General features: G+C 54.0%; 1 protein-coding gene across 12 annotated transcripts in view; it reads right to left on the bottom strand.

The window, feature by feature from the left end:
- The window catches only part of Tle3 (TLE family member 3, transcriptional corepressor), a 39,045-nt gene that overhangs the window by 7,583 nt on the left and 4,518 nt on the right, over positions 1-26,944 (bottom strand). For 4 of the 12 annotated variants that reach the window (XM_070042990.1, XM_070042994.1, XM_070042993.1 and 1 more), the window contains exons 5-11: positions 13,467-13,529; positions 13,275-13,379; positions 6,345-6,549; positions 5,450-5,466; positions 1,925-2,044; positions 818-868; positions 276-428 (exon numbers count right to left, since the gene is read on the bottom strand). In XM_070042990.1, coding sequence (XP_069899091.1) covers positions 276-428; positions 818-868; positions 1,925-2,044; positions 5,450-5,466; positions 6,345-6,549; positions 13,275-13,379; positions 13,467-13,529 — 714 coding nt within the window. The remainder of the gene's footprint in view (positions 1-275; positions 429-817; positions 869-1,924; positions 2,045-5,449; positions 5,467-6,344; positions 6,550-13,274; positions 13,380-13,466; positions 13,530-26,944) is intronic. The other 8 variants (XM_070042996.1, XM_070042999.1, XM_070042998.1 and 5 more) reach the window with 3 other exon arrangements.

The following is a 26,944-nucleotide window of genomic DNA, read 5'->3' as shown; positions in this document are numbered from 1 at the left end:
TTATCTCCAAGAAACCACTCAGAAAACCCAAAGTGGTGTTATAGCTCAAGTGGTAGAGAGCTAGCTAGCCTTGAGCAGAAGAGCTGAGGGACAGCGCCCAGGCCCATGACTGACCCCCCCAAAAAAGAAAAAAAGAAATGTTCACTAACTAGTGTGGAATCCACCCAGATCCGGAGTTACACCCAGCCTGTACCTGCAGCCTTGTTCTTCCTTCCTTCCCTCCCCTCTCCCCCACCTCCCCCCCATGCCTCCCCTTCCTTTCCCTCCCCACCTACATGACCAAGTTCTTTGGTCTTGGAGGACGGTGTGCTGCTGGAGGAGGCCACCGAGGCAGGGCTGGCAGGGGCGTCCTTCTTTAGGCCCCGGGCCTTGTCCAGGCCGTTCTCGGGAGGAGAGTGTGCGGGGCTGACCCGGGGTGTGGCAGGGTCCTGTAAACACAGCCACGCAGGGAAGTTCGGAAAGCCCAGGGCATGCTCGAGTCCCCTCTGCCCCAGGAACAGGAATGGAGAAGGGATGGATGATGGGAAAAAGCTTGACTGACAGATGAGAGGGGACCAAGAGCCTAGGATGGGGTCAGTGACCCATCCAAGCTCAAACACAAAGTAAGACTAACAGGCTGGGAGGGGCTGGGCTTCCTATAGGAGACCTCCGCCCTGCTGGGCACAGGAGGGCAGTGGACTCTTCAGAACAGGAGATACCTCTCCCAAGCTTTTCCTAGTACCTACACTCACCAACCACAGGGGCAAAGCCCTGCTCAGTACCAAAAGGAACCACCACAGGCTACCCCAACCAGCAGCCAGCACCAGGGACATCTTACCTCATTCGAGACATCCACCACCAGATCATCACTCTTGTCCCCATCACTGTCCTGCAACCAAAAGAGCGGCCAGCGGGCCAGTGAGGCTCCCACCAACGCCTCCCCCATGCTCTCAAGCTGCTTCTAAGCCCAACTTCTGGAGATCCAGAACTTTCCCTGCCCCCATGCTCACTGGACAGTCTTACAGACACCTACCTTATCACTGTACTCCCACATCTCACCCCTTTGTGTCTCTATTGCCCACCACGAAGCAATCTCACCACTCCATCCAAGCCCAGGGCCATGGGGCAGTCAAGTGGCCCCTGGGACTTGGGGCCAGGCTCCTGAGTGCACAGCTGTCCCCCTAATTCAGGTAGGCCGTGACTTGCTAGGGCCCCCATGCTAGAACATCACATTACCATGGCCGTGGCTGGGTGGAGCTGGGGCTCATGTGGTCAAATGCCAGCTATGAGTGAGAAAGCTAAGGGGCAGTGCCCAGGCCCTTCCTGAGTTCAAGCCCCAGTACACATCAGCACACACACCTAAGTATTTAACATGCATCTCATGCACATTCAGTCAAGCACTGGTGGCTCGTGCCTATAATCCTAGTTACTAGGGAGGCTAAGATCTGATAGAGATTTCAAGCCACTCAGGGCAGGAAAGTCAGTGGGACTCCTTATCTCCAATAAACCACCCAAAATGGGGCAGAGGAGCTGTGGTTTAAGTGGTAGCGCCCTAGCCACGGGCAGAAACGAACAAACAAACCCACCCTCAGGAATAGCACTCTGGTCCTACGTTCAAGCCCCAGGATCAGCACCAAAAATATAAAAGCCCAGGGCTGAGTGGCTGATGTCTGGGGTAACCTATGGAGTGCCTGGGGCTCTCTTGGAGCTGGCTGGGATTCTGGGAGATCCCAAGGAAGATCCCCAGACCTGACAGAGGTCAGGACACCCCATCTACCTCCTCTCCTCAGTGAGTGTGAACTCCCTGGGACCCAGCCCATACGAACTTTAGTCTCTGCCCACCCCATACTCTTCCCCCCCACCCTCAGAGCTAGGGCCACAGCTCAGCCACACTTTGGGCCCCTACGTCACCCTACCCAGCCCAGGTGGCCCAGGCCAGACATACGTATCGGCTCAAGCTGTCCTTCTCCTCGGCTTTCCTTTTCTTGGCTTCCATGCTGTAGTCAGCAGAGCCCCGGTGCTTCTCGCTGGCCCGGAGACTTTCTGAGGGCGACACCGAGTTATTCTGAAAGCGAACAGAGGATATGGGGTCAAAACCTCCCACGGAGGGGTCACATGACAAAGCAACCTGATGCAAGTGGCACGAAAACGCAGAGGAACCAAGAGGTGGTGGGGGGGGGGGTCTCTCTCCTGGGACTTAGGCCTGGCCCATCATTTATGGCCTCACTGGGGAGCCCTGCCCTAGCTTTGTAGCCTGGGCCCTGGGGGAGGGGAGTTTCCAGAGAGCACACCCCCCCCCTCCGCCTTCTCTAGCAAGAAGGCTGCCATGGAATAACCCCACGTTGCTGGCTGCTTCACAGCCCCCCGTGCGGCACAGCATGGATGCAAGTGGGCATCGCCTGTGTGTACTCTGTCACACTTCTATGCTCAAAGCAGGGATGCGGGAGTTCAAGTATCTTAAATAAAAGATGGGTTGGAGCCCCAGGTCTCAAGCGGTGCAGGAATTCAGAGTCAGGACAGTGGGCACCAGCTGCTGCCAACGAGACCTTCAATGCCCACCCCGCTTCCCCACCGTGCCGTCAGAGCCTTTCCCACTCAGACAGGAAAGCCTGAGGAAGGGAAGTCAGCTGATGTAAACCAGGGTCAAAGGCCCAAAGGATTCAGTGGGTCAGGCCTGGAGTGAGGGGCAGGGCAAGGGAGGGAGGGAGATGGACAGGAGACAATGGACCAATGGCAGAGGCCAGCGTTATGGCCAGGAGAACTGGGCATCAACTGTCCCTGAGCAGAGGGCTGTGAGCTTGACCAACAGTGCCATTTAGGTGGCAACTCGAGTCTCCTCTCTAGGAGACCATCAATTCCTTAGCGCCCTCCATTCCCAGAGCATCTGCCTTGGGTTGGGCCGGATTCTGTATGCCAGGGGGAATGGAATGAGCAAGACCTGGTCCCTACCCTCCATGAGCTTTGAATCTACAGGGATGGAAAAGGCCAGTGGGTCCCTGGGCCTAGAGCAGAGATGCACGGTGAAATAACGGTTCAGAAGAGAACAGTGCTGAGGGCAAAGTCACTGCCTCCACCCCCCCACCTTCCCCCATTTTACCACGCAGGTGGCTCAGGGAAGGAGCATGCTAGACAAGCCAGTGGGCGGTGTGTGGGGGAGAGGGAGGGAGGGGAGGGGAGGGGACGGGACTGGGGCAGGAGCCAGCCACAGAACTTAATTTCCTTTCTTAAGCCCGTTTCTGGGCAGCCCTTCTCTGCCAAGTTTCTGCCCGCAGCAAATTAAAATGGCAGAGTTATCAAGCCTTGAAGAAAAGATGGAGGTAATGGGACTACAGCTCAACCTTGCCCAAAGCTGTGCATGAGAGAGAGAGAGAGAGAGAGAGAGAGAGAGGATGGCACATAGCCGCAATTCAATTAGCTGTTGCAAGCACCCGCAGAAAAATCACCGTCATTTCATTTCATTTCCTCCAACGGGGGGCGGCCACCTCGTGCTTAGCAGAAATGCTTCCAGCCCCCAGGCTGCCTGCCCCTCGCAGGCAGAGGGGGGTGGGGAGACGGGAGGGGAGGGGAGGGGAAGGCAGGGAAAAGGGGGAGGGGTGTGCAGCAGCGGCACAGTAAGCTCTTTCTTCTCATGCAGTCAGGCTGAAAACCCTCCCTGCTACCGGAGAGCCGTGTCAGGCATTTAGCGGCATCGATCCAGCCCGCCTCTGGCTGGCAGGCAGCCAAAAAACTAAGTATTTTTTATTGCTTGGGCTACGCAAGGAAATATGAATGAAGCCACCTCTAATTGGACTCCAGACTCACCCCTCTGGGATGGCTTCCAGCCCATCCACCCGTCTCCCTCCTGCTCTGTCCTTCCTGCTCTCAGCTCATCTGTTGACAACCTGACTTCCAAAGGCTGATTATTCCAGTCTACACCAGCCAACACCACCATCGCCATCACCTCCCCCTTCCCGCTCCCACCCCCACAGAATCTCCAGCTCCAGCCCTGAAGGCCCAGCCCAGCCTTCCTGCCAGCCCTGGCCTCAGGTTGGTCGGATTCATCCCTATTCATCCTCCAGTAGCTCTTCTCCTGCTGTCCCCCTCTGCTCTGGACTGTGCCCTTCATGAATGTTGGTGACTTAGCTCTTAGGGGTCCCCAGGGGCTTCTAGCCTTCATCAGCGAGGGCTCAAAGCCAAAAACAAACTGAAATGAGGATGCTATGAAAGACACAGAGGCTTCTGGGGTTCAAATGCCCACTCACCTGTGGGACTGAGTCCTGTTTGGGGGATATGGTGGGACCCTATCTGAACAAAGCCAGCTGGGCAGGGTTAATTCCCACAGTTCACATACAGAAACAGAGAGGCCAAGAGAGCGACCTGTCTCGCAAAGTTGGGGCCAGAGCTACGCTAAAAGTCCAAATCAGACTCACTGCTATCTGGACAAACTTCCTCTCTAACGCCTCCAAAAAAAAAAGCCAGTTTATGATTGATTTCTCAGCTTCCTACTCAGTTCTTCAATACCTAGCCCTTCCTGGGTCCAAACAAGAGACCTGGATTTCTGATCCCATAGGCGTGGTGAAGAGTTACAGCAGCCTTGCTGCTAATGGGGAGATTTAAAACCTTAGCCCAGGAGGAGGGAGGCCGGGGAAGGGAGGGCAAATAGGATGAAGGCTGCTGTCTGGATGGTTAGCTAACTGACCTTCCAAGTCCCACATAACACAGAGGTAATAAGCAAAGCCGTCCTAGCAGATTAGATGGCCCCAGATACAAGGACGGCAACGAGGAAGAACAGCTCTGCTAATAGCTGGAGGATTTTCTTATCCAGACTCCACCGCGCTGGTACATAACCACCTTGGAGCCACCATGCGATCAGAAAGATTTACAACAAATCTCAGAGCTTGGCAGACACATGGGTGGCCTGGCTTTAATGCCAACTGGTGAGCACTTTCTTAAGCCAAGTAAAAGCTCAGAGCAGGGAGAAAGAAACCTGGGGCCTTTGAAGGAAAAGGATTCAGGATCAGAAGGTAGTCAGGCATCCACCATGCAGGGTAGGGAAGAGCCGCAGCCAGGGGTAGGGGGAACCTGGGGTCCTTAACTCTGGCTCAGCCCCAGTGGTTCCACAAAGTCCTTTGGAAGAGGCAGGGCTGGTCAGCTGGTCATTTCCTAGGACACGGAATCTGGGATCACTTAGCCAAACTCTTCCTGTGACAAATGCCTAGAGCACTTCCATAATACAGGACCATGCTCAACAGGTGACCATAACCAGCCCCCTCCCACCACGGCCAACAGAGAAGCGAGGTAGTTCTGAGAAGACATAAACCAACATCACAGAGTTCAGCTTCGATCCACAGAGCAGAACAGAGGACCAGTCTCCACCCTATTGACCCTGAGGCTGGCTGTGGACCCACAGGCTGAGACCAGCCCACAGCTGAGAGCCAGATCTCAACCTGCGCCCAAGCCCACCCCACAGGGCCCAGAACCACACACTCACCGCGCTCGAGTCTCTCTCTTTGGGGAAAGAAGCGAAGAGAGCAGCAGGAGGGTCCAGGTCCGATCCCCAGGGGAAAAAGAGGAAGAACAGGCAGAGGTCGGAGGTCAGTTTTAGCACACCTGGTTTTGTGATTGGCTAACATGTCAATGGGGCAGAAGGCAATGTCTCTGGCACTACCAGGTGACAATGGCTCTCTATGGATCTTAACCACCCCAGTTGTAGTGAACCTTGGTTCTAGCACACCCCTAGATTCCAGCATAGCCTCCATTCCAGTGTGAGAACTAGGAGTTAAGAACATTCTTGCTCCTACCTGCCCCCCCCCCAAAAGGGACAGAATTTGGGGGTGGATTTTTTTCCCTTTTCTGAATTACCACCATTTTGTTTCTTTGCCAAGAAGCCCCCAGAAGCTGGAATCTCTGATTATCTGCTCAACTACACATGAGCCCACACCTCACCCGTGGCCCAGGGACACCATGGGACACAAAGCTTGCCCACCAGCTCCTGCTCAGGGCAGGCGGGCTCCGCCCCAAGCCTCTTGCCCAGGGCTCCACAGTGTCAGCCTGTGCAGACTTGCAGTGAGCCAGGTCCTCTGTCTTCTACATGCAGCAGCCCCCCACCCCAATCTGAACTCCTATGGTGTCCTGGGCCCCATGGGAGGGCTAGCTCATCGCTGTCACAAGCATGCCAGCATGCACAAGGCTGAACTGGAGCACTCCAGACTTCCTTGCCTGGGCTGGCTTTGAACCGCGATCCTCAGATCAGTAAATGGCTCCCAGTCTCTAGCTAACTTCTGGCAGCAGCACGTACTTTGTTCCCCTGGTGCACAGGTGACAGTGCACTGCCTACCCTGGCCTCCCAAACCCCCTCCCAGCCCTGCCCCACCCTTGAGCCTCACCTCTGTGGTCCAGTTCATGATGGCTCTTCTCATCCTTCACGGCAAGATGGGCCTGGCTGCCCAGGGCGCCGAGGGCCAGCAGCCCGGCACTGCCCCCGGTCACCGGGGGTATCCCAGGAGGCTGGAGGCCTGACGGGTGGGGTGGCAGCTGGACCGGGGGGCCGTGCGTGGCGTGGGACAGGTGCTGGGCCTGGAGCTGCTGCTGCTGTGGTGAAGGTGGTGGTGAGGACAAAGGTGACCCCTCCCTCTCCTCCCCCTCCATCAGGGAGCAGGGCAGAAGCAGGGGGAAATGCACCCCCAGACCATGCCCCCAGCTCAGCCCACAGGCACGGCTTGCTCAAAGAAGTCCAAGGGCAGAGTGCAATTCAGACACAGGATTTGTGTCTTCAAGCACCCCACCCACCTGCCCTCCAGCCAGAACAGATGTCCCCAACCCCAGGGTTGGCTTGAAGAGTTGGGGCAGGGCAAGCCATTAGCAGGAAAATGTCAGAAGCAAGATGAGCCCAGGGCCAGTCAGAGTGGAAAATGGGGCATCGGGAAGAGCAGACCCTTTGGGACCGGAAAGAACAGGGGCTGAGCCCCAGCTCTGGTCCTTATTGGCCAGGTGGCCTTGGGCTGGTACAAATCAGCCTCCTGAGCCTTAAACACTGACAGCAGAGGAATCTGACAAAGGAGCACTCACTCTCAGGATGGTGGCTAGAATCTTTGGAGGTTACCAAGGGTTCTCAGCTGTTCTAACAATCTGACATCCCTTCTCTCCACAGGCTTCAGGGCCCCTAAGCCTCTAGGATCAGAATGTCTCAGAATGCCCCAGTGATGGCCTAGCCTGTGCCTGGAAGCGTGGCATCATGGGACATGCTGGTCCCTACTTCTGCACACAACCTTCTTCCTAACCAGCACCAAGAGAAGGTATCCAAGACTCAATGGATGCCTGCCTGCTTTCCGGAGAGATGGATTACTCAGCCAAAGAAGTGAGATCCGGATTCAAATGTGACAATTCCCACCTGAAGTAGGTGTTCCTAAGAAGCAATCCAGGCAAGAGGAGTTGATGGGGTGACAGACAGCAAAGACCCCATCCTGACTGAGGGACTGCCCTTCGCCATCCCGCACCAAGTTAGCCCTTTGGGGCTCCCAGTCCCAAAGGGCTCCATCTCTCCACTCTGAGATGAGCACTCAAGACCAGCAGGGAGCCCCTGGTACCCACTGCTAGGCACCTCACTGAGGCTGGTGGTGGGTATGGACTTCATCTGCCAAAAAAGGCCAAGCTGAGCCATGGTAGCTTCAGGAGCTGGCATTACCAGAGCCCTAGGTACCCTGCACCTTTTGGGCCAAGGAGCCCAGACTCTGCTCACTAGGGGCTTAATTGCATTTCTCCTCTTTTAAAGAAAGCCTAATTAAGAAATGTCTTCTTGCACAAATACATGCTCACCATTAAAAAGTGGGTATGTGTGCGTGCGTGCACGCACGCAAGTATTAAGGCTTGAACTCAGGGCCTAGGCACTATCTCTTGGCTTTTTCATTCAAGGCTAGCACTCGACTACTTGAACTATAACTTCATTTCTGGCTTTGCTGGTTTATTAGCGATACAAATTCTCATGGACTTTAGTGCCAGGACTGGCTTTGAACCACAATCCTCCAATCTCAGCAACCTGAGTAGATAGGATGACAGGGGTGAACCACAAGCACCTGCTTAAAAGAAATGTTCTGAAGAAATCAACTTGTCTTCCTGAGGAGCCACTTCGCATTTCCTGTTGTGGTTGGACTGCGTGACCTCACCCAGATTCCGGGTGCAGTCAAGTCTCTCGTGGGTCCCACTCTACTTCTAAGCCCATTGCTAGGAAGCTCCTGGATTCTGTTGCTGGCAACGATCCAGTAAAATCCCCAGACAGCGAAGACGAAAGCACAAAGTCCAGTTTCACAACGCAGAGCCAAAAAAGACCTCAAGGAAGACACGGAAGGAGGAAGGGCAAGATGGCTCCCAAGACTCAGCTCTGCTGGAGGCAGACGAGGCGAGCTCTTCTCATGAATGATTCTGGGTCTCAACCCAGAGCTCATGGACTGCTGGTACTCAAGGGAGACCTCCAACGCCACTTCCTGGGGATGCTGTCCACTTCCGGGTCAGAACGTGGGGTCTGTCATTTCTAATAGTTCTAACAGCTTAGACTCTGGAGGAGCAAGAGAGTTTGAGGTGAGGCTTCCTGCTCTAGCCTGTATCCACCATGAGTCCCCCGGCAGGTCAGCTGACCTCTCCAGGAGACTGGAGCTACTGACTATCATCCGGCCATCCCAGGGTCACACTGCGAGAAATGGATGCTCCTTAAAGCCATTCATGCAGGCTTGACAACTTGTGAGTTCCAGAAAGACGGAGCCCCTGTCTTGCTTGATGGTGCCAGCACCTCTTAGTCCTGGCATGTTTCCTGTACCCATTTTCTGGATGAACACACAAAATGCTGGAGAAGTGTATAAATGGCAAGCAGGGAAAATAAATCCACAGAGAGCCCTGCACAAAGGTAACTGATGATCGCTGATCTCTGAGGCCCGAGCAGAGAGGCGGCTAGATGGGTTCCTGGGAATAGGACGCATCAGCAAAGGAAGGAGCCAGCTCAGCACCCCCAGGACACGAGCCAGCATCAGAATCCTGGGGCAGAAGCAGCCGCAGTAGCTGCTCAGCAAACAATGGCTTCCAAGACTGGCAGGATAATCCTCTGCCTTAGTATTGAAGACAGGTAGATCTTCCATGCAGACAATTCTTTCTTCTGCCTCTGTGTACGTACAGCCAGGCTCTGACAACACTGGCCCTACTGGCTAGGGTCAGCCTGCAGTGACTGTGAATCCATCCATGTTCCAGCCCTAGGAGGGAGACGCCTGTCACAGTTACCTTCAAGCTGTTTCTCTCTCCCCTGCCACACATCCTGTCTTTAGGGCATGAGGGACTCCAACTCAGCCCAGGTCCCAGTGGGAGGATGACAGGTTTGTTTTCTTCCCCTGACTGGGGGTTTTCTCTGAGGAGCAGGAATGGCCACCTACAAACAATCTGAAACCAGCTGTCTCCACCTTCCTGGATTTCTCCCGGGGCAGGTCTTTCTCCATCCATGATCTTAAAGGAAGTCCAGCAGGCTTCCCTTAACCTCCAAAAGTGGAGGCTGGGGTGAGTGCATGCGTGCGTGTGTGTGTGTGTGTGCGTGTGTGTGTGTGTGTGTGTGTGCGTGAGTGTGTGTGTGTGTGTGTGTGTGTGTGTGTGTAGGGAGTCTGGAACTTAAGCCCTTCATATTCTTTTGCTTCTTCTTCCTGAGCTCTTCATGTCAGAACACAAACACATCGCCGATAGGTCCTCTGGGGCACATGCATCCTCAGCCCCGGAGCCCCGGAGATAATGCGTCCACTCACAAGAGGCAGCAGAAAGAATGCTTCGTTTCCAAGGCTCCCGATGATGTATTTGGGTTAACCTCGAACTCCTGGCCCTGAGCTCCCATAAGCAGCAAGCAAAGACAAGGGTCCCCACACAATTCATGACAAACACATCCTCCCTCGGGGATGGAGCCAGCCCAGGGCTCCAATTATTTCTTTTCACACAGTTCAGTGGTCCCCAGGGCTCTACACAGATCTAAGCTTTTTCCGGGCTTAATAATAGCTTGTACTGCTCACTGCCACCCTTGTTACCTCCACTCAGAGATAGAGAACAGGTTCTAAGGGCTGGAAGAATCCAGTGGCTGCCAGAGCCAGGACCAGACTCCAACACCACCTCTGCACCACCGCTGCCTGGTGGCGGCTGCCTCTGTACCATCATCATGGGAAATCCAACCACTGCGATCAGACAGCTCATCCACCCCTGGAGTGAACGCCAGACTTAACAGCTGCCATGGACCTTTAGTTTGTGATGTCATCACTCTCTCTCTTCTTCTCCCTCCCACCCCAGAGAAAAAGATCAAACCAATGGCCTTACACCATCTTATCTGCCAGCAGTTCTCAGGGAATGCAGACCTGATCATCAGTGGACGAGGGAAGCAGATCTCCACTCTCCGTCCACCCCATCCCCCACTCCTGACCACCGCCGGCCAGTGGCCAGCTCCCAGGGTCTTCATTAATGCCTCCTGCAAGCTGGATGGCCCCTTTTGGGACTCAGGAAGCTTGGAATTCTCAGTAAGGCCCCTCCAATAATGTGGTTCCCAGCAGCTGAGGGCTCGTCGCCCCCAGGAAGAGACTTCGGGTCTGCCTTCCCCATGGAAATCTCCTTCCATTCAGTAGGCATGGCTGACTGACTAGGTTCCAGCAGTGTGTGTTCTAAGAGACTCTCTCTTCCACTGCTCTCCAAAAACAAATGAACTGGGGCAGCCCATGCTGAACAAAACCTGGCTGGTCCTCCCCGATCCTTCACAAATGGGGAAACCAAGGCCTGCCCTGCTCCTCTCTACCTTTTATGGGAGATAAGCAAGGCTGTTGGCTAGGGCGGCCGCCTCTCCCTCAAGCAGCCCAGCAGAGCCCAGCGGGGCAAAGGTGACGGCCACCTTCCCTTGGAGTCAAGAAGCAATTATCTTGACAATGAGGGTGGCAGACCACACTGGCCAGCTTTAATTGAATTCCAGCACTGCGTCGCTGAGAGGCTGCCCTGGCCGCACATGTAACTTCCCTAAATAATCCCCAGAGGAAAGGTGGCCCTTCCGCCCCAATTTTACTCCCTTCTGACCACTGAGATGAAAATGATTTCCATGAGAGGATTTTTAATTACAAAAGGGAAGGCTGGGCAGGGAGAGGGGGCAGGGACCCCACCTGTAGCCACCACAGGGGTGAAGAATTCATCCCAGTGATATTAAGGGGGGCCTGGAGGGATGCAGGCAAGGGGTCGCGGAGAAAGGATTTTGGAAGAGAACTCAGTGGCACGTGTGCCCACTTATACCTGAGTCCACCACCACAATGCCACCGAGTGCTGGGACACAAGCCACACCCTGGAAGGTAAGGAGCAGGCGGGATAGCCTTGGGAATCTGGTCGGTTTGGTAAATGAACACATCTGCAAACCAAGGGCCCTGGGCTAGATCCAAACTCAAATCAGCTTCTGTGGGGTGTCATGTGTGTGCATGGGGGTGCTGACAGCCAGTGGGGTCAGGCAAGGAATGCTACTATATCCTTCAGCACATAAGGTAGCAAAGAGCTGTCTGGACCCAAGTCTCCAGTGAAACAGGTGAAGAACCCTGGCTAGATGCAGGCTGGGGATACTCAGCATGACAGTAGAATGGACTCTCTAGCACCAGACCCTTCTTTGTAGCCCAGCACCAGCGGCTCAGGCCTATAATCTCAGCTACACAGGAAGTTGAGATCTAGGATCACTGTTAGCCAGGCAGGAAAGCCATAGATGCTTGTTAACCATCAAAAATAACAAGTAGAGCTGCGGCTCAAGGGGTGGTAGAGCACCAGCCTTGAGCCAAAAAGCTCAGGGAGAGAATCAGGCCCTGAGTTCAAGCCCTAGAAGCAGTGCGTGCATACACACACACACACACACACACACACACACACACACACACACACACACACACACACACACACACACACACACACACACACACACCAACTTTCTCCTGCTCCCAGCCCACAGGGTAGGCAAGGTCCCCCATCCTCACTCCACCAAGGCCCGTGTGACTTGTTTCCTCCCCTCACAGCAGCCCTAGAAGCTTTCCCAGGCAGGAACACCTGTGACCATCCTGGGTTCCCACAGTGGGTCAGAGGGAGGAATCCACCAGTGTCCTGTGACTCTGGTCCCCAGTCTCCTTTCACAGCTACAGAGTGGGGTCTGGGGATAAAGGGACCCCCTGTAAAGTCCCACAGCTATGACAGGGGTCTGAGTCCTGGTTTGTGAGCAGGAGACAGACTTCAGTTGCTCCTTCCAAAGAGAACCAAAGGATACGAAGACACCAGCATCACCACATGTATGGGTGTGGGTAGGGCCTCAGCCAACCTGGAAAACTGAGCCCCGCCTCCTGGCCTATGGAGCAGACCCTGAGCCCCGCCTCCTGGCCTATGGAGCAGACCCTGAGCCCCGCCTCCTGGCCTATGGAGCAGACCCGGAGCCCCACCACCTGGCCTATGGAAAAGAGCTGAGTATTCATGGGTTCCTTCAGGTAGCTGTAATGGATCCTTCCTACCGGTCTCATTTTAGGAACAAAAGGTAGCCAGCTACAGCCCCAAAGTCACAAAGAAAATATAAATAATATTCTTTGCTTCACAGCACAACAATGGGCCTGTCTAAATACCCAAGTTTACCAGGTATGATGGCGCACTTCTACAATCCCAGCACTGGGGAGGCTGGGGATCACAGCCTGGGCTCCGCAAGTGAGACCCTGTCTCAACAAAGCAAAGCAAAAACACACACAGAGGGGCAACAATGGGGCCCAGTCTCTGCTGATGAGTTGATGAGGTGGCCATGGACCTTGAAAAGCACAGTCTGTCCTGTGTCTGGCTGGAACGGGACTTCTGGAAGGCTGGGGTGATGTCTAGGGGCCCCCGCTGGAATTCACAAAGGTAGGTGAGAAAGCCATGCAGGCTGGCGCGTGGGACAGCAAGACCCAAACCCACAACTCCGCAGCACAGTGCACACAGTGAACAGAGACAGCTCTGATCTCGGCAGCCAAAGAAGGGCAGACCACTGGTGGGAGGGAGCAGGAGGCCTGGAGAAGGTGGGAGGCTGGCCTGGGCTGGGGTGATCCCAGCACCCCCACTCCTCAATGGCAGGACAAAGCTAATGGATGCCACACTTACACTGGGGACTAGGAAGCAATTGGGGGTGCTACTGTGGAGACCTCCCAAATAGATACAATCTCCCAGGATGTTTAGGAAGTTGTGGGGTGGGGGGAGGAGGAGAATGCCATTCTTTGAGGCCAGCCAAAGTCAGGGTCTATCTCTGCTTCAGTACATGAGAGGAATTAAAGGGCTATACACACGGTGAATGGAAGACTGGGGAGTCCACGTACCCCGATGATGGCGTTCAGCTCCGTCATGGTAACCTGCTTGGCGCGTTCCACCGCCTGAGCCACCTGCTGCTGGTGCTGGGGAAATGGGGGGGGCGGTGTTAGACACATCCATGGGGGGGAACTGCCATGGGAGGGGGTAGACTGTGAGAGAAGACTCCTCACCTCTTGTGACAGGAAAGGCATGATCTGGGCTAAAATGGTGTTCAGTCTCTTCGCGATCTCTGTCTGCAGAAGGGGAAATTAAAAAAAAAAAGTCCCCGTGAGGTTGGCGTAGGTTATAGGTAACACATCTAAGTCGCAAGTTCAAGCGTGAGCTGAGGGACTGCATGACCCCTCCCCTCTCCAGTCCTACCAAAGCCACGGCTTGAGTGAGCTCGGCCAACTCCCCAGCCACCACGCTTACCACCTTTCAGGGGTCTTCCCCTTTTGATTCAGATTATCCATGGATGGGGGGACCCCATCTCCCCCGCCATTAAATCCAGACAAAGCAAAACAAACCCACCCCATATTCCAGAAAAGCCCTTTTGGCACAAGGAAAAGGCAGTCTGGTAGCAAGGCATGGGGCTCCACCTGACCAGAGTGGGTGAGGGAGAAGAACACCTTGCACAGCACACGGAAGGGGAGCCTTGAGCAAGCCTCACACATGGAAAGTGATTCGTGGCTTCCAGGGCCTTCCCGTGGCAGGAGGCTTCCTCCTTTTCAATGCCCCCTCTCTGCCTCCATGTTGCCGGTCCCTCCCATACACATGCTACCCATCCTGCAAGAGCAACATCGGTCTTAAAGCTCCCTAACTAACCCTGCCTTCCTAGGCCACTCTGGAGAAAACCAGAGCTCTCTGCAAACCCAGCTCTCAGGTCTCGAGTATGGTTCATTGAGTGCAGAGAAAAGGGCCTAGCACCATGGGAAAGGCCGGGCTGCGTGTCAGAATGGGCATCAAAGCCGCCCTCAGCACGCAGGGCGATCTTTGCTAGACAAAACCATGACAACAGGCCAAAGGCCTTGCAGCAATCTGCGCTGAGTGTGCACCCAGTCATCCTGGATGGGAACTCCAGTCGGGTGCACTTATAATAAGATAGTGTCATCTAATTGGTCTGGGCCTCAGGGAAAGTTCTCAGGGCCAACTCCCCTCCACCCTGGCCAGGAAAGATGATGCTTCTGAATTAGAGGGAGAGGAGGAGGGAGGGAAGGAAGAAGTATGGAGGGAAGCGGAGGGGTGGGGGGGAGAGGGAAGGAAGGAGGGAAGATGAGAGCAGGCTGGGCACTGGTGGCTCACAATTGTAATCCTACCCACTCAGGAGGCTGAGAGCTGAGGATCTTGGCTCAAAGGTAGCTCGTGCAGGAAAATCAGAGAGACTCTTATCTCCAATAAACTACTCAAAAAAAAAGCTGTAAATGGTGCTATGGTTCAAGTGGTAGAGGGCTACCTTTGAGCAACTGCAGCTCAGGGACAGTATCTAGGCCCTGGCTGAGTTCAAGCCCCAGGACCAGCACTAAGAGAGAAACAGAGAGACAGTGAGGAAGCAGGCCTTGAACTGAGGAACCTGAAAGACTTTGCTCATCGCCCTGCGTCCTGTGGCTGTGGCCCTGAGGGGAGGGCCTGAACCCTCTACCTCCAACGCTGGAGGTAAGCAAGGGATCCTGGCCTGCTGGATTCTGGTCTACTTCCTCTAGGTGATAGGTCAGAGGTCAGGGTATCTATTTCCTCTAGGCAACGGGTCATAGGTCAGGGTCTCAACCTTAGAAGCAAACAAAAGGGAGCTGACCCCCCCTCCTCCCAACACACACACACACACACACACACACACACACACACACACACACACACACACACACACACGGTCTGGCCTGGTGATCCAAGGCTGCACACACACACACACACACACACACACACACACACGGTCTGGCCTGGTGATCCAAGGCTGCACACACACACACACACACACACACACACACACACACACACACACACACACACACACACACACACACACACACACACACACACACACACACACACACACACACACACACACACACGGTCTGGCCTGGTGATCCAAGGCTGGATACCCAGGCCACAAAGTGACTATGGCTGAATTGCTCAGAAGCCCTGTGGACGGCCTGACTCAGACACTGCCAATGGCCCATGGGACAATGCCACAAGAAACAGGAACAACCAGACGATAGGGAAGGTGGCCTGAGTACCTCCTCTCTTGTGCCCAAGTGAGACACAGATGGGTACCTGATGCTCAAGGTCGCAGGAGCTGCGACTGGCAGGTGGGGAACCAGGGTTACATGTCATCTTTATAATAACGGGAACTTTCCTGTCCTTAGGTCTTGAGCATGGAGGGGGATACAGCAAACGCATGCAAACCCCATCTGGCCGGTTATAAGTCTGTCTTCATGTGGTGTTGTGAATAATCCTTTCTTGGTCTCCCCCAAAACACAAGAACTAAGCCCCTGAGGTGGGGCTCTGCTTACTCTGAAAGCCAAAGAATGAATGACTTTTTTTTTTTTGAGGGTGGTGGCAGACAGAGAGGAAAACTGGTCATAGAAGGTGGCCAGAGAGAATTACTGCTTAACAAGAATGGTATCTGTAATCCCTGTAATCCCAGCTACTCAGGAGATTGGATAAGAGGATAGCCAGAAAGTCCCACCAAAAAGCCAAAAGTGGTGTTGTGGCTCAAGTGGTAGAGCACCAGCCTTAAGCAAGAAAAATGAAGGACGGTGTGCAGGCCCTAAGTTCAAGCACCAGGACCAGCCCCCCCCCACAAAATGAAGAACAATCATCAAGACAAGTAACAGAAAACTCCTGAAAACACACACCCATTACAATCTCTATGTCTTAAGTGGGGGAAACTGAGGCTCAACAACTCATTAGGCAACTCCATTCAATGACTCCCAGCCAATTTGGGGTGTTTTGAGAGAGCTCAGAGAAAAATATCTTTTTGAAAGACAAATGACCGTCGAGGTTAATGATCGACAAGCACTTCTGATTAGACCAGCTGCCCAAACAGTGTTGAGTCCAACTCAAACAGCCTCAAAGCATCAGCTCCAAACAAGAAGGAAGAGCAGGAAAAAATAAAAAAAGAATCAAGGCAAAGTGATTTGCACAGGGAGGCAGGTCACACATCACAAACTGGAACTGGATGAAGGCATGCGGGGAAAACTCTTGTCCACGGGGCAGAAATTGGTTAATCAGCCTGGACATGGAGGTGCAGGGGACCCTCCTCCACACCCCCCTCCACCCAGGCTACAAGGCAGGACTTCTGAAGCCCCCAAGGGTGACAGGAGGAGAGTCTGGCCTCCTGCTGAGGCCTTTCAGAGATGCTTTTGAAGCATGGTTCAAAGGCAGCGCCGTTGTCAGGAGTAACTCATACGCAGGGCTGGGAGGAAGCAGTTCTGAGGAGATGGGCAGAGAGTGTTACCTGCCCTGTGTTGCCATAGAGATGGTGGGGGAAAATGATAGCACTTGAGACCTAGATGTGGGGGCAAGGCATAATCTCCCCGAAGGAAGTGTGACCTGTCTGTGGATCACCTCATTCTACTACCCTCTGACCATCACATCCTCAGCCTGGGTTACTGGAACTTTCTGAATGCAGACGCATCCCATATGGTGAGGATCCACCTGCGCTGTGGCTGACTTCTGGCCATCCTGGAGTCATGTGGACAGCCTGTCCCTGGTCCTCATCCCCAGATACTGCTTGCTGCTGGCCCTTCCTTCATCTTTGATCCTCAGGTTTCAGCCTCCTGATAGGTAGGATTACAGGCTGAGTCACAGCCCACCCCACACCCCCAGTTTTTACCTACTTCTTCCTGCAACATAACACAGTTTACAGCCACTTTGACCAATACCTGGGGTGCTGCACCTGTATGACCTAATTCACCCAGCACCTGAGGACTCTGAGCACACATTCCTTTTAATCTCAGCCAAACCTAAACCAGGCGAGAGGAAATCCTGTCACTGTAAAGAGCATCCTACAACTGGTTGATAGTGGCTCACACCTGTAATCCTAGCTACTCAGGAGGCTGAGATCTGAGGATTGAGGTTCAAAACCAGCCCAAGCAGGAAAGTCCGTGAGACTCTTATCTCCAATGAACCACCAGAAAACCGGAAGTGGAGCTGTGGCTCATAGTGGTAAAGTGCGTCTTACAGTCCAAAGCCACACACAAGACCTGGCTTTTGTTACCAGCTCAGCTTCTACATGGATGTGTGGCAATGGAGACCACAAGCAAATCACTTCTCTCCTGTGGGCTTCTAATGCATGCAAAAGGGACCAGGCCAGTAATGTATTCAGTCTAAATCCCAGCTCCAGAACATCCCCTTCCTCCCCCATTTCATGGATTGCTTGTTGACTTGCTCTGAGAAACTACCACCAGCTCCCTCCATCCAGCTCCATAAAACAGGCCATGATGGGAATTTAAAAGAACCACAGGGATGGGCACTGGTGACTCATGCCTGTAATCCCAGCTACTCAGGAGCTGAGATCTGAAGAAGATCCCAGTTCAAAGCCAGTCTGGGCAGAAAAGTCCATGACATTTTCATGTAAGTCCAAAGACTCAGCAAAAAGCCAGAAGTAGAGGTATAGCTTGAGCAGTAAAGCACCAGCCTTGAGCCAGGCCCAAGAGTCTGGATTCAGGGCATGGACTATTCTAATCTGTCCAACAGCAAAGCTGCATGTAACATGGGCAGACTCAGCGAGGCACACGGAGATGGGGGCCCTGCGTTCACCAAGCTTCTCTTACCTGGAAGCACTTCCGTGTCAGGCTGGGGGCAAGGGGCACCCTATGCCCCTTGCTAAGAGGCTCCAGTTCTAAATGAGGATGGATGAGGGAGAAGGGAAAAGCATGAGATGACCCTTGACTCTTTGTAGCCACAGGGCAGACAGGGTTCCCATCCCAGTTCTGTCTAACATGCCAAGAGCCTTGGAAAATAGGCCCTGGGCTCTGTGCCTCAAGATGGAGAATCTTGTGGCAGACAAGGGACCCTCAGATCTGAAACTGGATTTTTACCTGATCCCCTGACAACTCCAGTGTGGAAGTACATCTGCTTCATTCTGGATGGGGGGCGGGGGGTGAGTGGAGCACTGGGAAGGGAGTACTGGGTGGGGAGAGTACCGGGCTTTAAACTTGGGGCCTGCTCTGTTCACACTCTACCACCTGAGCCAAGCCTCCAGCTCTGCTTTTTGCTGGTTATTACAGAGGTAGAGTCACAAGGATGTTTTTTTTTTCTGCCTGTGGCTAGCTTTGAACTGCGATCTTCCAGATCTTAGTAGCTAGAATTACACATGAGTCACTGGCACCTAGAGAATCTACTTCATTTTGAACTAAAATCAGAGGTGCAGGAAGGATTGAGGTTTCGGGGCTTTGTAAGAAGCTCCCTCTCCTGTTTCCAGGCACCAAATATTGGAAGATTCCAGAACAATGTTGTTTGGGCAATTTTAACTTAAAAAAAATATTCCAGTGTTATTTCCTAGGCGATTCTAAATCAATAGCTTGTCAATGATCAACTAAGATGATATTCTTTGCCAGCTTCTCCCTGGACCCGGCCAGTAATTATTTATCAACCCAGAAAAGAAAATCCAGGGGAGACAAGGGGGAGACAGCCAACAAAAAGCCAGGGTGGGGTTCCCAGGCCCCATCTACTGGCCGCTATAACCCGCTAGCAGTCCTAGAGACTAGGCCCCAGATGGGGAGAGGCTGAGTTTCAGGGCTGGCTGATGGGTCTGTCTCCAGCACTGACATATTGGTCAGATTACAGACGACTACGACGTCATCATTAAAGATGCATGCCTGCAGAGGAAGCCTGCTGAATTCTTCATGCCTCAGCCCTCAGGCTGACCCTGGCCATCTGTCTCCTGGGATTCGGGCTGGCCTGGATGGGCACCCTGTGTGCCAACCCCCGTGCCTTTTGCTAGAGCCTGCTTTGGCATGGGTACATGGGGAGAGGCAGACCCAGAGAGGAGACAGGGAGTGTGGGCACCGAGTGCTCTGCCCTGGGGGCACCTACAGAATGGCGGAGGCACACCCCATTCCCCAGGAAGGGGTGGGGGACCAGGCCTGGCTGGTGCCCACATTCCCTCCCCTTCCCACACATGGCCCCCGCCGCTGCTCTGAGACTCTTAAGACTTTCATTTCTCACATTCTCAGTCTCCATCCACCAGGCTCCCTGTTAACAAGATCCAATAATCTTTAAATATTTGTTCACTTTAATTTCTCGGTTCCCAAACACATTAAACTCAGCTTGGCTCCCGCCCCCCATGCGGGGAGGGGGGTGACTCTCACAGAGCTTGCTTGTAGGGAGGGAACAGGGCAAGCTGTTCAGAGGATACCTTCCCCTTCTACTGGCCATTCATCCCAGGTGCCCCCCCCCTGCCCAACCTTCCCACCCAACCCCCCTCTGAGAAACCCCCTCCCTCTTTCCCCCACCTTCCCAGACTCTACTGGCCAACTCCTGCCAGGAAGAAAAATCCTCAATTCATCCCTGAGGGGTTGCCATGGCAACTCCCCCCTCCCCTAATCCCCCTCAGAGCATTATGCAAATCTCCCTGGCCCTCCACAGGCTGTGAGAGTCACATTACAGTCGCAGGGGTTGCTCGTTAAATTCTGGGGGTCAGGTCGGGGCTACAAATGAAAGGAGGAACAGGACATCTGAGGACAAGGCGCTTTGAGAACACTAGGTGAAGTCCAGCAGAGAACACACTGACGGGTCCAGCCACCCTCAATCACAACCACAGAACACATCTCTCCTTCAGTTTAAAAAAGGGAGCTTGCCAGGCCCCAGTCGCTCATGCTGGTAAGTCCCAGCTGCTCAGGATGGGAACGAGTTTGACGCAAGCCCTGCGACTCCTTTCTCCAATCAACCACAAAAAAGCTGGGAGTGGAGTTGTGGTTCAAGTAGTAGAGCACCAGCCTTGGCAGAAACAATGCCCGGGCCCTGAGTTCAAGCCCCAGTATACACACACACACACACACACACACACACACACACACACGCACACGCACACGCACATGCACACGCACACGCACACACGCACACGCACACACAGATCAGAGGATGCACTTCCCCTAAATAGGAACTGAAGAAGTTGGGGCATTCCAGAAACTATGGAAATCAAGCTCCATTATTTAGAAATCTGTCTTCTGCCATCTTCTCCCCTCCCTTCCAGCCCACCTCAGCTCAAAGGACCAACACCTTCAATTCAACCTCTCCTCTTACAGATGGAATACAAGGCCCAGAGAGGGCCAGAAGCTGCCCTGGGTCACGCAGCCGAAGTGGAAGTCTGAGATTTATGGGAAGGCAATGCATCTTTAGCTAGGAGTTGGGAGGTGCTGCGGGAAAAATGAACCAGACATGGGCAGTATTTGAGATAGAGGGCATCAACAAAGCTCTGAGTTTTGGCGGGCAGCATGAATGCTATATAGCAGGAACTTTCCTGACTGTAAGATAGCCTGGCCCCCGGCGGTTTCAAGTCATGGGTGGAGGCTATGCCGAGTGGCTTGGGGGGTCTGAGCATTCAGTGTCTGTCCCAGCTTGCATCTCCTGAGACCACAGCCTGCCAGTACTGAGGGCTCATGACTAGTACTACCCAATCCCTGTAACAACGGTTATTACTACTCCTGTGACAACCATTATTACTATGCCGTTACAAAGCTCAGGTCACCCCAGGGCAGATCTAGGACACAAAACCTTGTCTGTGCGACTCTAAAACCTGGCACTTCAGAACCCAGGACTCTGAACTGCTTGTTGGGGATGAACTTGAACGAGGGCCTGTGCTTACCAGAGCCGTTACCCCCTGCCCCTTCCCATCACAGACCTGGAAGGGGCCTCTGTGCCTTTAACGGACATGACAAATGAGGTCACGCCAAGGTCCCCTGATGGGCCCACATGGCGAGGAGCAGGCCCATGTAGGAAGGAGAGGGGTCTACACAGCCCCTTAGGGTTCCTCCAGGGAGACACACATAGGTACTGGGTGACCCACAGTCGGGGTGAACATCAGGAGTCTGGCTTCAGGCAACATGGTGCACCCTGAGAAAACCCAATGAGGGCAGGGTACTGTCACCTCAGTTCCTCAGAGACAGGGTACTGTCACCTTAGTTCCTCTGAGGCAGTACTGTCACCTAGGTCCTCTGACATGCCTAGGACTGATGAATGGGGCTCAGCAGGCACGGATGGGCCTCCCCTAGGGCAAATAGGAGGAATGCCCCCCTCCCTTTTCAGAACACACTGCCACCTGCAGGTGCTCTGAAGTCTGTGACTGCCCCATTCCTGGACAGAGGCCAGGATGGTGGAGGTACTGTGGTGTGCTGATCTTCTCCTCTTCCCCCTCGGTCAGCAGAGGAGTAAGGACTCTCTCTGGGGCAGGAATGGGTGGATGAGCTCCTATCTAGCCCTATAGTCACACACCTGTATGGACTGATGGGCATGGGGAGGTCCCTGCCCAAAGTGCAGGACAGCCCCAGTGGTCCCAGCCCAATGGGGAGAACCAGCGGTATGTGAGATGTGAGCCTCGGTCACATAGCCCAGGGGGCGGAGCTTCCTGCTCCTCCCCTTCCTTACCCCCCCCCCACCAATCCTAAACCAGGCCCAGCTCACCTTCTCCTCCTCAGTCCTGGCTCCTCCCCCGCCATCTTATCCCAGTCCCCTTGGCACTTGAAACTGTCTACAACCATGTGGGACAAAAAAGGAAAAACAAACGCTCTGATACATGAAAGGCACTTTCCAAACAAAGGCACAGACGCATCAGCTGCCCTTCCCACAATCACAACTTCTGCAGCCTTCTACAGAAGAGTACACAAATGCTACCTGCAGTCAGGAAGGGCCAGAAACTGCCCCGTTACACCCCACCCCACCCCCATCCTCAAGGGCCCAATGAACACAGCAGCACCAGGGCCCCCAGTGGCCTGCAGGGGTCAGCCTGACCCTTTCTACCCCTCTCCCACACCCAAATTGAGAAGCCAGTGCTCCACGGGCTGGGTACCCAGGAACTCCACTCCCAGGATTCAGGAGAGGGGGGTGTGTCTCAAGGATTGCATGTGACGGATATTTTTACGGTGCAGTGTGTTTGCAAGGTCACATTTTCCAGCCACTTCCTTCTGGGTAAAAGCTCCCATGGGATTACAAGAAGGTGAAGTCCATCACTCACACATCACATGGGTCCATCACTCACATAGGGGGCCAGGGGGGATACCAGGCCGACCCAGGTTCCAACCCCCTGCCGGAGCAGCTGGCTTCCAAGGTTCTCTGGCCTCACTCCACCCTTCTCACAGGTTGATTCTGCTTCCACTGGCCAAAGGGACCCCATAATGATGCCCAGCTTGGGAAAAGAGAAAGGAGCCCCCAGTTCCAGGATACAGCCCTCAACATCTCCAAGCCTGGCAGGACCCCACTGACTGACACAAACCCTGCCCCACCTACCCTCATGGTTTCCAGGCAGGAGGCTCAGTGTCTGCAGAACAAACTCTTCTTCTTGGACGCTGACCAGGATAGGGCCTGGTGCCCATGGGAATCTAACACACAGACCTGACCCCCTTCACCCCCGCCCCCATGTCCCATCACCAGGCAGCCCCTACAGCCCCATCTCCCACAACCCAGACCCCAGCCCTCTTGGCTCACTAAGTAGTATCTTCAGTGGACAAAGAGCTTAAAATTAGGGTTGGTGAGAACAGAACCTTCTCCATTACTGCACAGGGGGTGTGCCTCAAAACCTGCCACTGGTGGCCCACACCTGTAATCCCAGCTACTCAGGAGGCTGAGATCTCGGGATCTCAGCCCAGGCAGTGAAGTTGGGGCACCAAAAACGCTGGAAGTAATTCAAATGCGAGAGCACCAACCTGAAGCCAAAAATAAAAATAAAAAAATCTCAGGATCAGCACCCAGGCGCCGAGTTCAAGCTCCAGGACTGGCACATGAACACACACACGCGCACAACAAATCAGAGCAACCAGCCAATCAGACAGGTGGAGGCAGGGCGGTCCCCAAGATCCAACCCCAGGGGAACACTGCCTTCGGAAGACAAGAGAAAGAGACAAAAAAGCCAAGCGGGAAGAGGAAAGGGAGAAAGGAAGAAAGCCCCTTGGAAGTGTCTGGGAGAGCATTTGTTGAAAACACCATATTGTGCCTTTAAGCATATAAAAACAAGGCCCTTGAGCAGGCCCTGCTCTGCACACAATTATGGGTGCTTCTAGCCGTCTAGCACCGCTTCAAGTGAGCTCTTAAGCCCGGCTGTCAATGGCGTGTTGAAAGCTATTTTGCTGGCTGCTATCATTAATAGTGAAGTGGAGAGCCCGGGCGGATGGGAATTAAACCTGGGGGAAGGGCCGGCCAGACCCAGTCATTAGGGAATTACCAGGATGAGACGGAGAGACGAGGCCACTCCGCCAGGATGAAGTTCAAGCCGGCACATTACCAGGGGTGGGGGGGAGAGGGGGGAGCCACAGATGCCGGCCTGGGGTGTCCCCCACCCCAGCCTGCAGCAGATGGACTTGGGCCAGCCCTGGAGCGCCACAAAGAGCGGGAGCCCCCCCCTACCCCGCCCCCCCACAGGGTGGTGTGGTGAGAGGTAGAAGTGTGGACAGAGGCCTCAGAGACAGCTGGGGCTTCAAAATGTCACCACCTCACTCCATTCCCTGCCTCAGGCCACTTTAGAGCACATGGTGGCTTCCCCAGCTTGAGGGCCTGATCCCCCACTTTAACAGGACTGCGACCCCCCACCCCTTTCCCAGTTGGAGAGAAGCAGGCAGGTTGAAGGTCATCATTCTCTACCACAGCCCCCTTCCCCCATCCCAGGGAACTTATTCTGCCTATTTCTCTGGGTGACCCACTCCCCCCCAAGGCCCTCCAATAGCCATTTGGGGAAACGAATCCAAGCCCCCCACCCCAACATTTCACTGATGAGGACACTGGAGACAGAAAACAGTGTGCAGACCAGCGTCTGCCGCATCTGATGAAAATCCCACTTCCTACCTCAGAACTGGGGCTCAGCCACCTGCTATCTCTGAGTGGGGAACCCAGTGTTTGCTGTGGCCAGGCCCCCTGGTCACACACAGCACCAGCTTCTGCCCCTGCCCCCAAACCAGAGGAGAGTACAGAGACCGAGGCGCTCAGGGGCCAGGCAGGTTAAAGTGTTCTCGGTTACCTTTCAGCTCCCAGTGGCCCAGGATTTATTTCGTACAGACACAGAAAAACATCCTTGCATACTAAAAAAGGAATTTGTTCCATGAATGCCTCCCTTCTTTCAACAAAATGGGGGGGGGGGGAGAAAGCCTTAGACACCGTTGGCTCATGCCTGTAATCCCAGCTACTCAGGAGGCTGACATCTGAGGATTGAGATTCAAAGCCAGTCCAAGAGACTTTGATCTCCAATTAACCACCAAAAAGCCAAAAGTGGAGCTGTGGCTCAAGTGGTAGAGTGCTAGCCTTTAGCAAAAGCTCAAGGACAGGGCCCAGACCTAGAGTTCAACTCCCAAGCTGGGCAAAAACAAAAAAGGACTCAGGAAGAAAAGTGCCAGCCTACAGCAAAAAAGCTAAACAAGAGCACAGGGTTCTAGGTTCAACACACACACACACACACACACACACACACACACACACACACAACACAACACAACTCATGCCTCGCTATTCATCAGGAGGCTGAGATCTGAGGATCACAATTCAAAGCCAGCCTCCAGCCTGGGCAGGCAAATCCAAAACACTCATATCCAATGAACCAGCAAAAAGCCAAGAGTGGAAGTGTGGCCAACATCGTAGATCAGCAGCCTAGAGTGGGAAAAACAAAACAACCACAACAACAACAAAAGCAATCAAGAATGCAAGGTTCTGAGTCCTAGTACTGCCTGTTCCCTCTCTCTGTAAAGTAGAAAGGGTTCATCTGCCCCATAGCCTGGGTCATCTAGAGAAGTCAATGCCCAGGAAACAAAGAAACACACACTGTGGGTGTCCACCATCAGCTGAACAAAAGGAGCCCACAGGGGTGGCTAAAAGGGGTGGCAGGTGGTCTTGAGAGGTGGTGGCATCTCCCCAGGTGGACAGGACAGGATGGATGGAAGGAACAGTCCTGGGCTCAGCAGTCCTGAGCTAGAGAAGGCTGGCACCCAGCGAAAGATCAGAGGAGGAGCGATCAGGTAGGCAGGCAGGTAGGAGGAGCGCGAACCTCCGTATATAAGTTGGGATCGGGCTTCTGGAATCTTGCTAAAAAGAGCTCTGGGGCTGGAAGGCCTTCTCTTCCCCCTTCTCATGCCTCAGTTTCCCTACTTGTGAGTTGAAAAGTGCAGATGAGAAGCCAAAGGGCTGATCAAGCTTCCAGACAGGGAAGGAAAGCGAGACTGCATGGTGAGCAGGTAAATGTGGGCACCTAGTGTGCATGGCACCCCCACCCCCACCCCCGATCCCCACACCTCAGCGTGCTTTGCACACGTTGGTGCTTGCCAACAGAGAGTAAAGGTCAGCCTGGCAGACTCTTCTAGCAGCATCAGCACCAAGGCACTGCCCAGGTACCTCCATGGCTGGGTTTTTTTTTAAGCTGGTTTTGTTGTCTGGGGAGCTACTGTAGGAACAGGGCAGAAAATGACAGCAACAGGTCAGCTCTTTCCGGCCTACCCCAGCCCTCCCCAACCTCCCCACCCCATGGCTGTACTGAATCACCCTGGCCTGAAAGGCCTAGCCTGGAAGAGACGGTGACCTCTGGAAGTTCCAGGCCAGGCCTGTGATTCTATAATCTCTGCTGTGCCATAATTAAGGAGGGAGGCAGAAGAGTAGAAGGAGAAACCATTTATTACTCCTCTGGGGTTTAACAACTTGGGGGAAAAAAAAAAAGGAGAGAGGGAGACAGAGAGACACAGACAGTTGAGTGTCAACTTCCAGCACAGCTGGCCTGAGGCACCTTGGTCAATACTTGGGGGCTTGTCTGGTAGAATGGAGGCTCCCAGCTAATCGTCATTTCCTATAAATCCGAGCTCAGGACCACCACACACTTCCCTAGTACAGGCTGTCCCGTCCCCCGCCCCCACCCTGTGCTCAGAGATGAAGCATCCAGCCTGTTTGTTCCAGGCAGATCTAATCACACCACACGAACAGTCAAGTCTAGAGGGCAGGACACTGCATGAATAATTCAAGCACTCGAGTCACTTGATTGTGCCTGCAGATAAAACACCAAGTCAACCGCTAAACAGGTCAGCTGATAAAACTTGTTTGCTCAGGCCTAACCACCCTCTCCCCCCCCCCCCAGATGCACTCAGGGCCCACACTACAATTAGTGGTGGGGTTTTCTGCCGGCAGAACCTCACACACCTAGGGAGTGGCCAAAGCATTAGGTCAGGCTTCCTCCACCCCCACTCCTCTCCCTACCACAGGCTCTTCTCACCCAGCCCCGGAACACTCAAGTGGGCCAGGAAGGGACTGGAAGAAAAAGGTGAGGCTGCTTTCAGGAGGCCGGGGCTGGAATCTGAGTCCAGGCTCAGCTTTCCTGGTGCCTCAGTTTCTCTGCCAGTAAAAAGAAGACCTGGAATCCCTCCCCAATCACTTGGAGGCTGAAGAGGATGGAGTCCAAAGTGGCCAAACCCAGGCATGCTCCTCCTAAGAGGATGTTCTGGAGAATGGCCACAAATCCCAGACGCACACAGCTGCTCCGTTTCTGGGTACA

The sequence above is a fragment of the Dipodomys merriami genome, unplaced genomic scaffold (genome assembly GCF_024711535.1).
Source record: "Dipodomys merriami isolate MVZ:Mamm:240054 unplaced genomic scaffold, mDipMer1.0.p SCAF_33, whole genome shotgun sequence".
Taxonomy (NCBI): Eukaryota; Metazoa; Chordata; class Mammalia; order Rodentia; family Heteromyidae; genus Dipodomys; species Dipodomys merriami.
The sequence above is the reverse complement of the archived record's forward strand: the minus strand, read 5'-3'. Positions and strand labels throughout refer to the sequence as shown.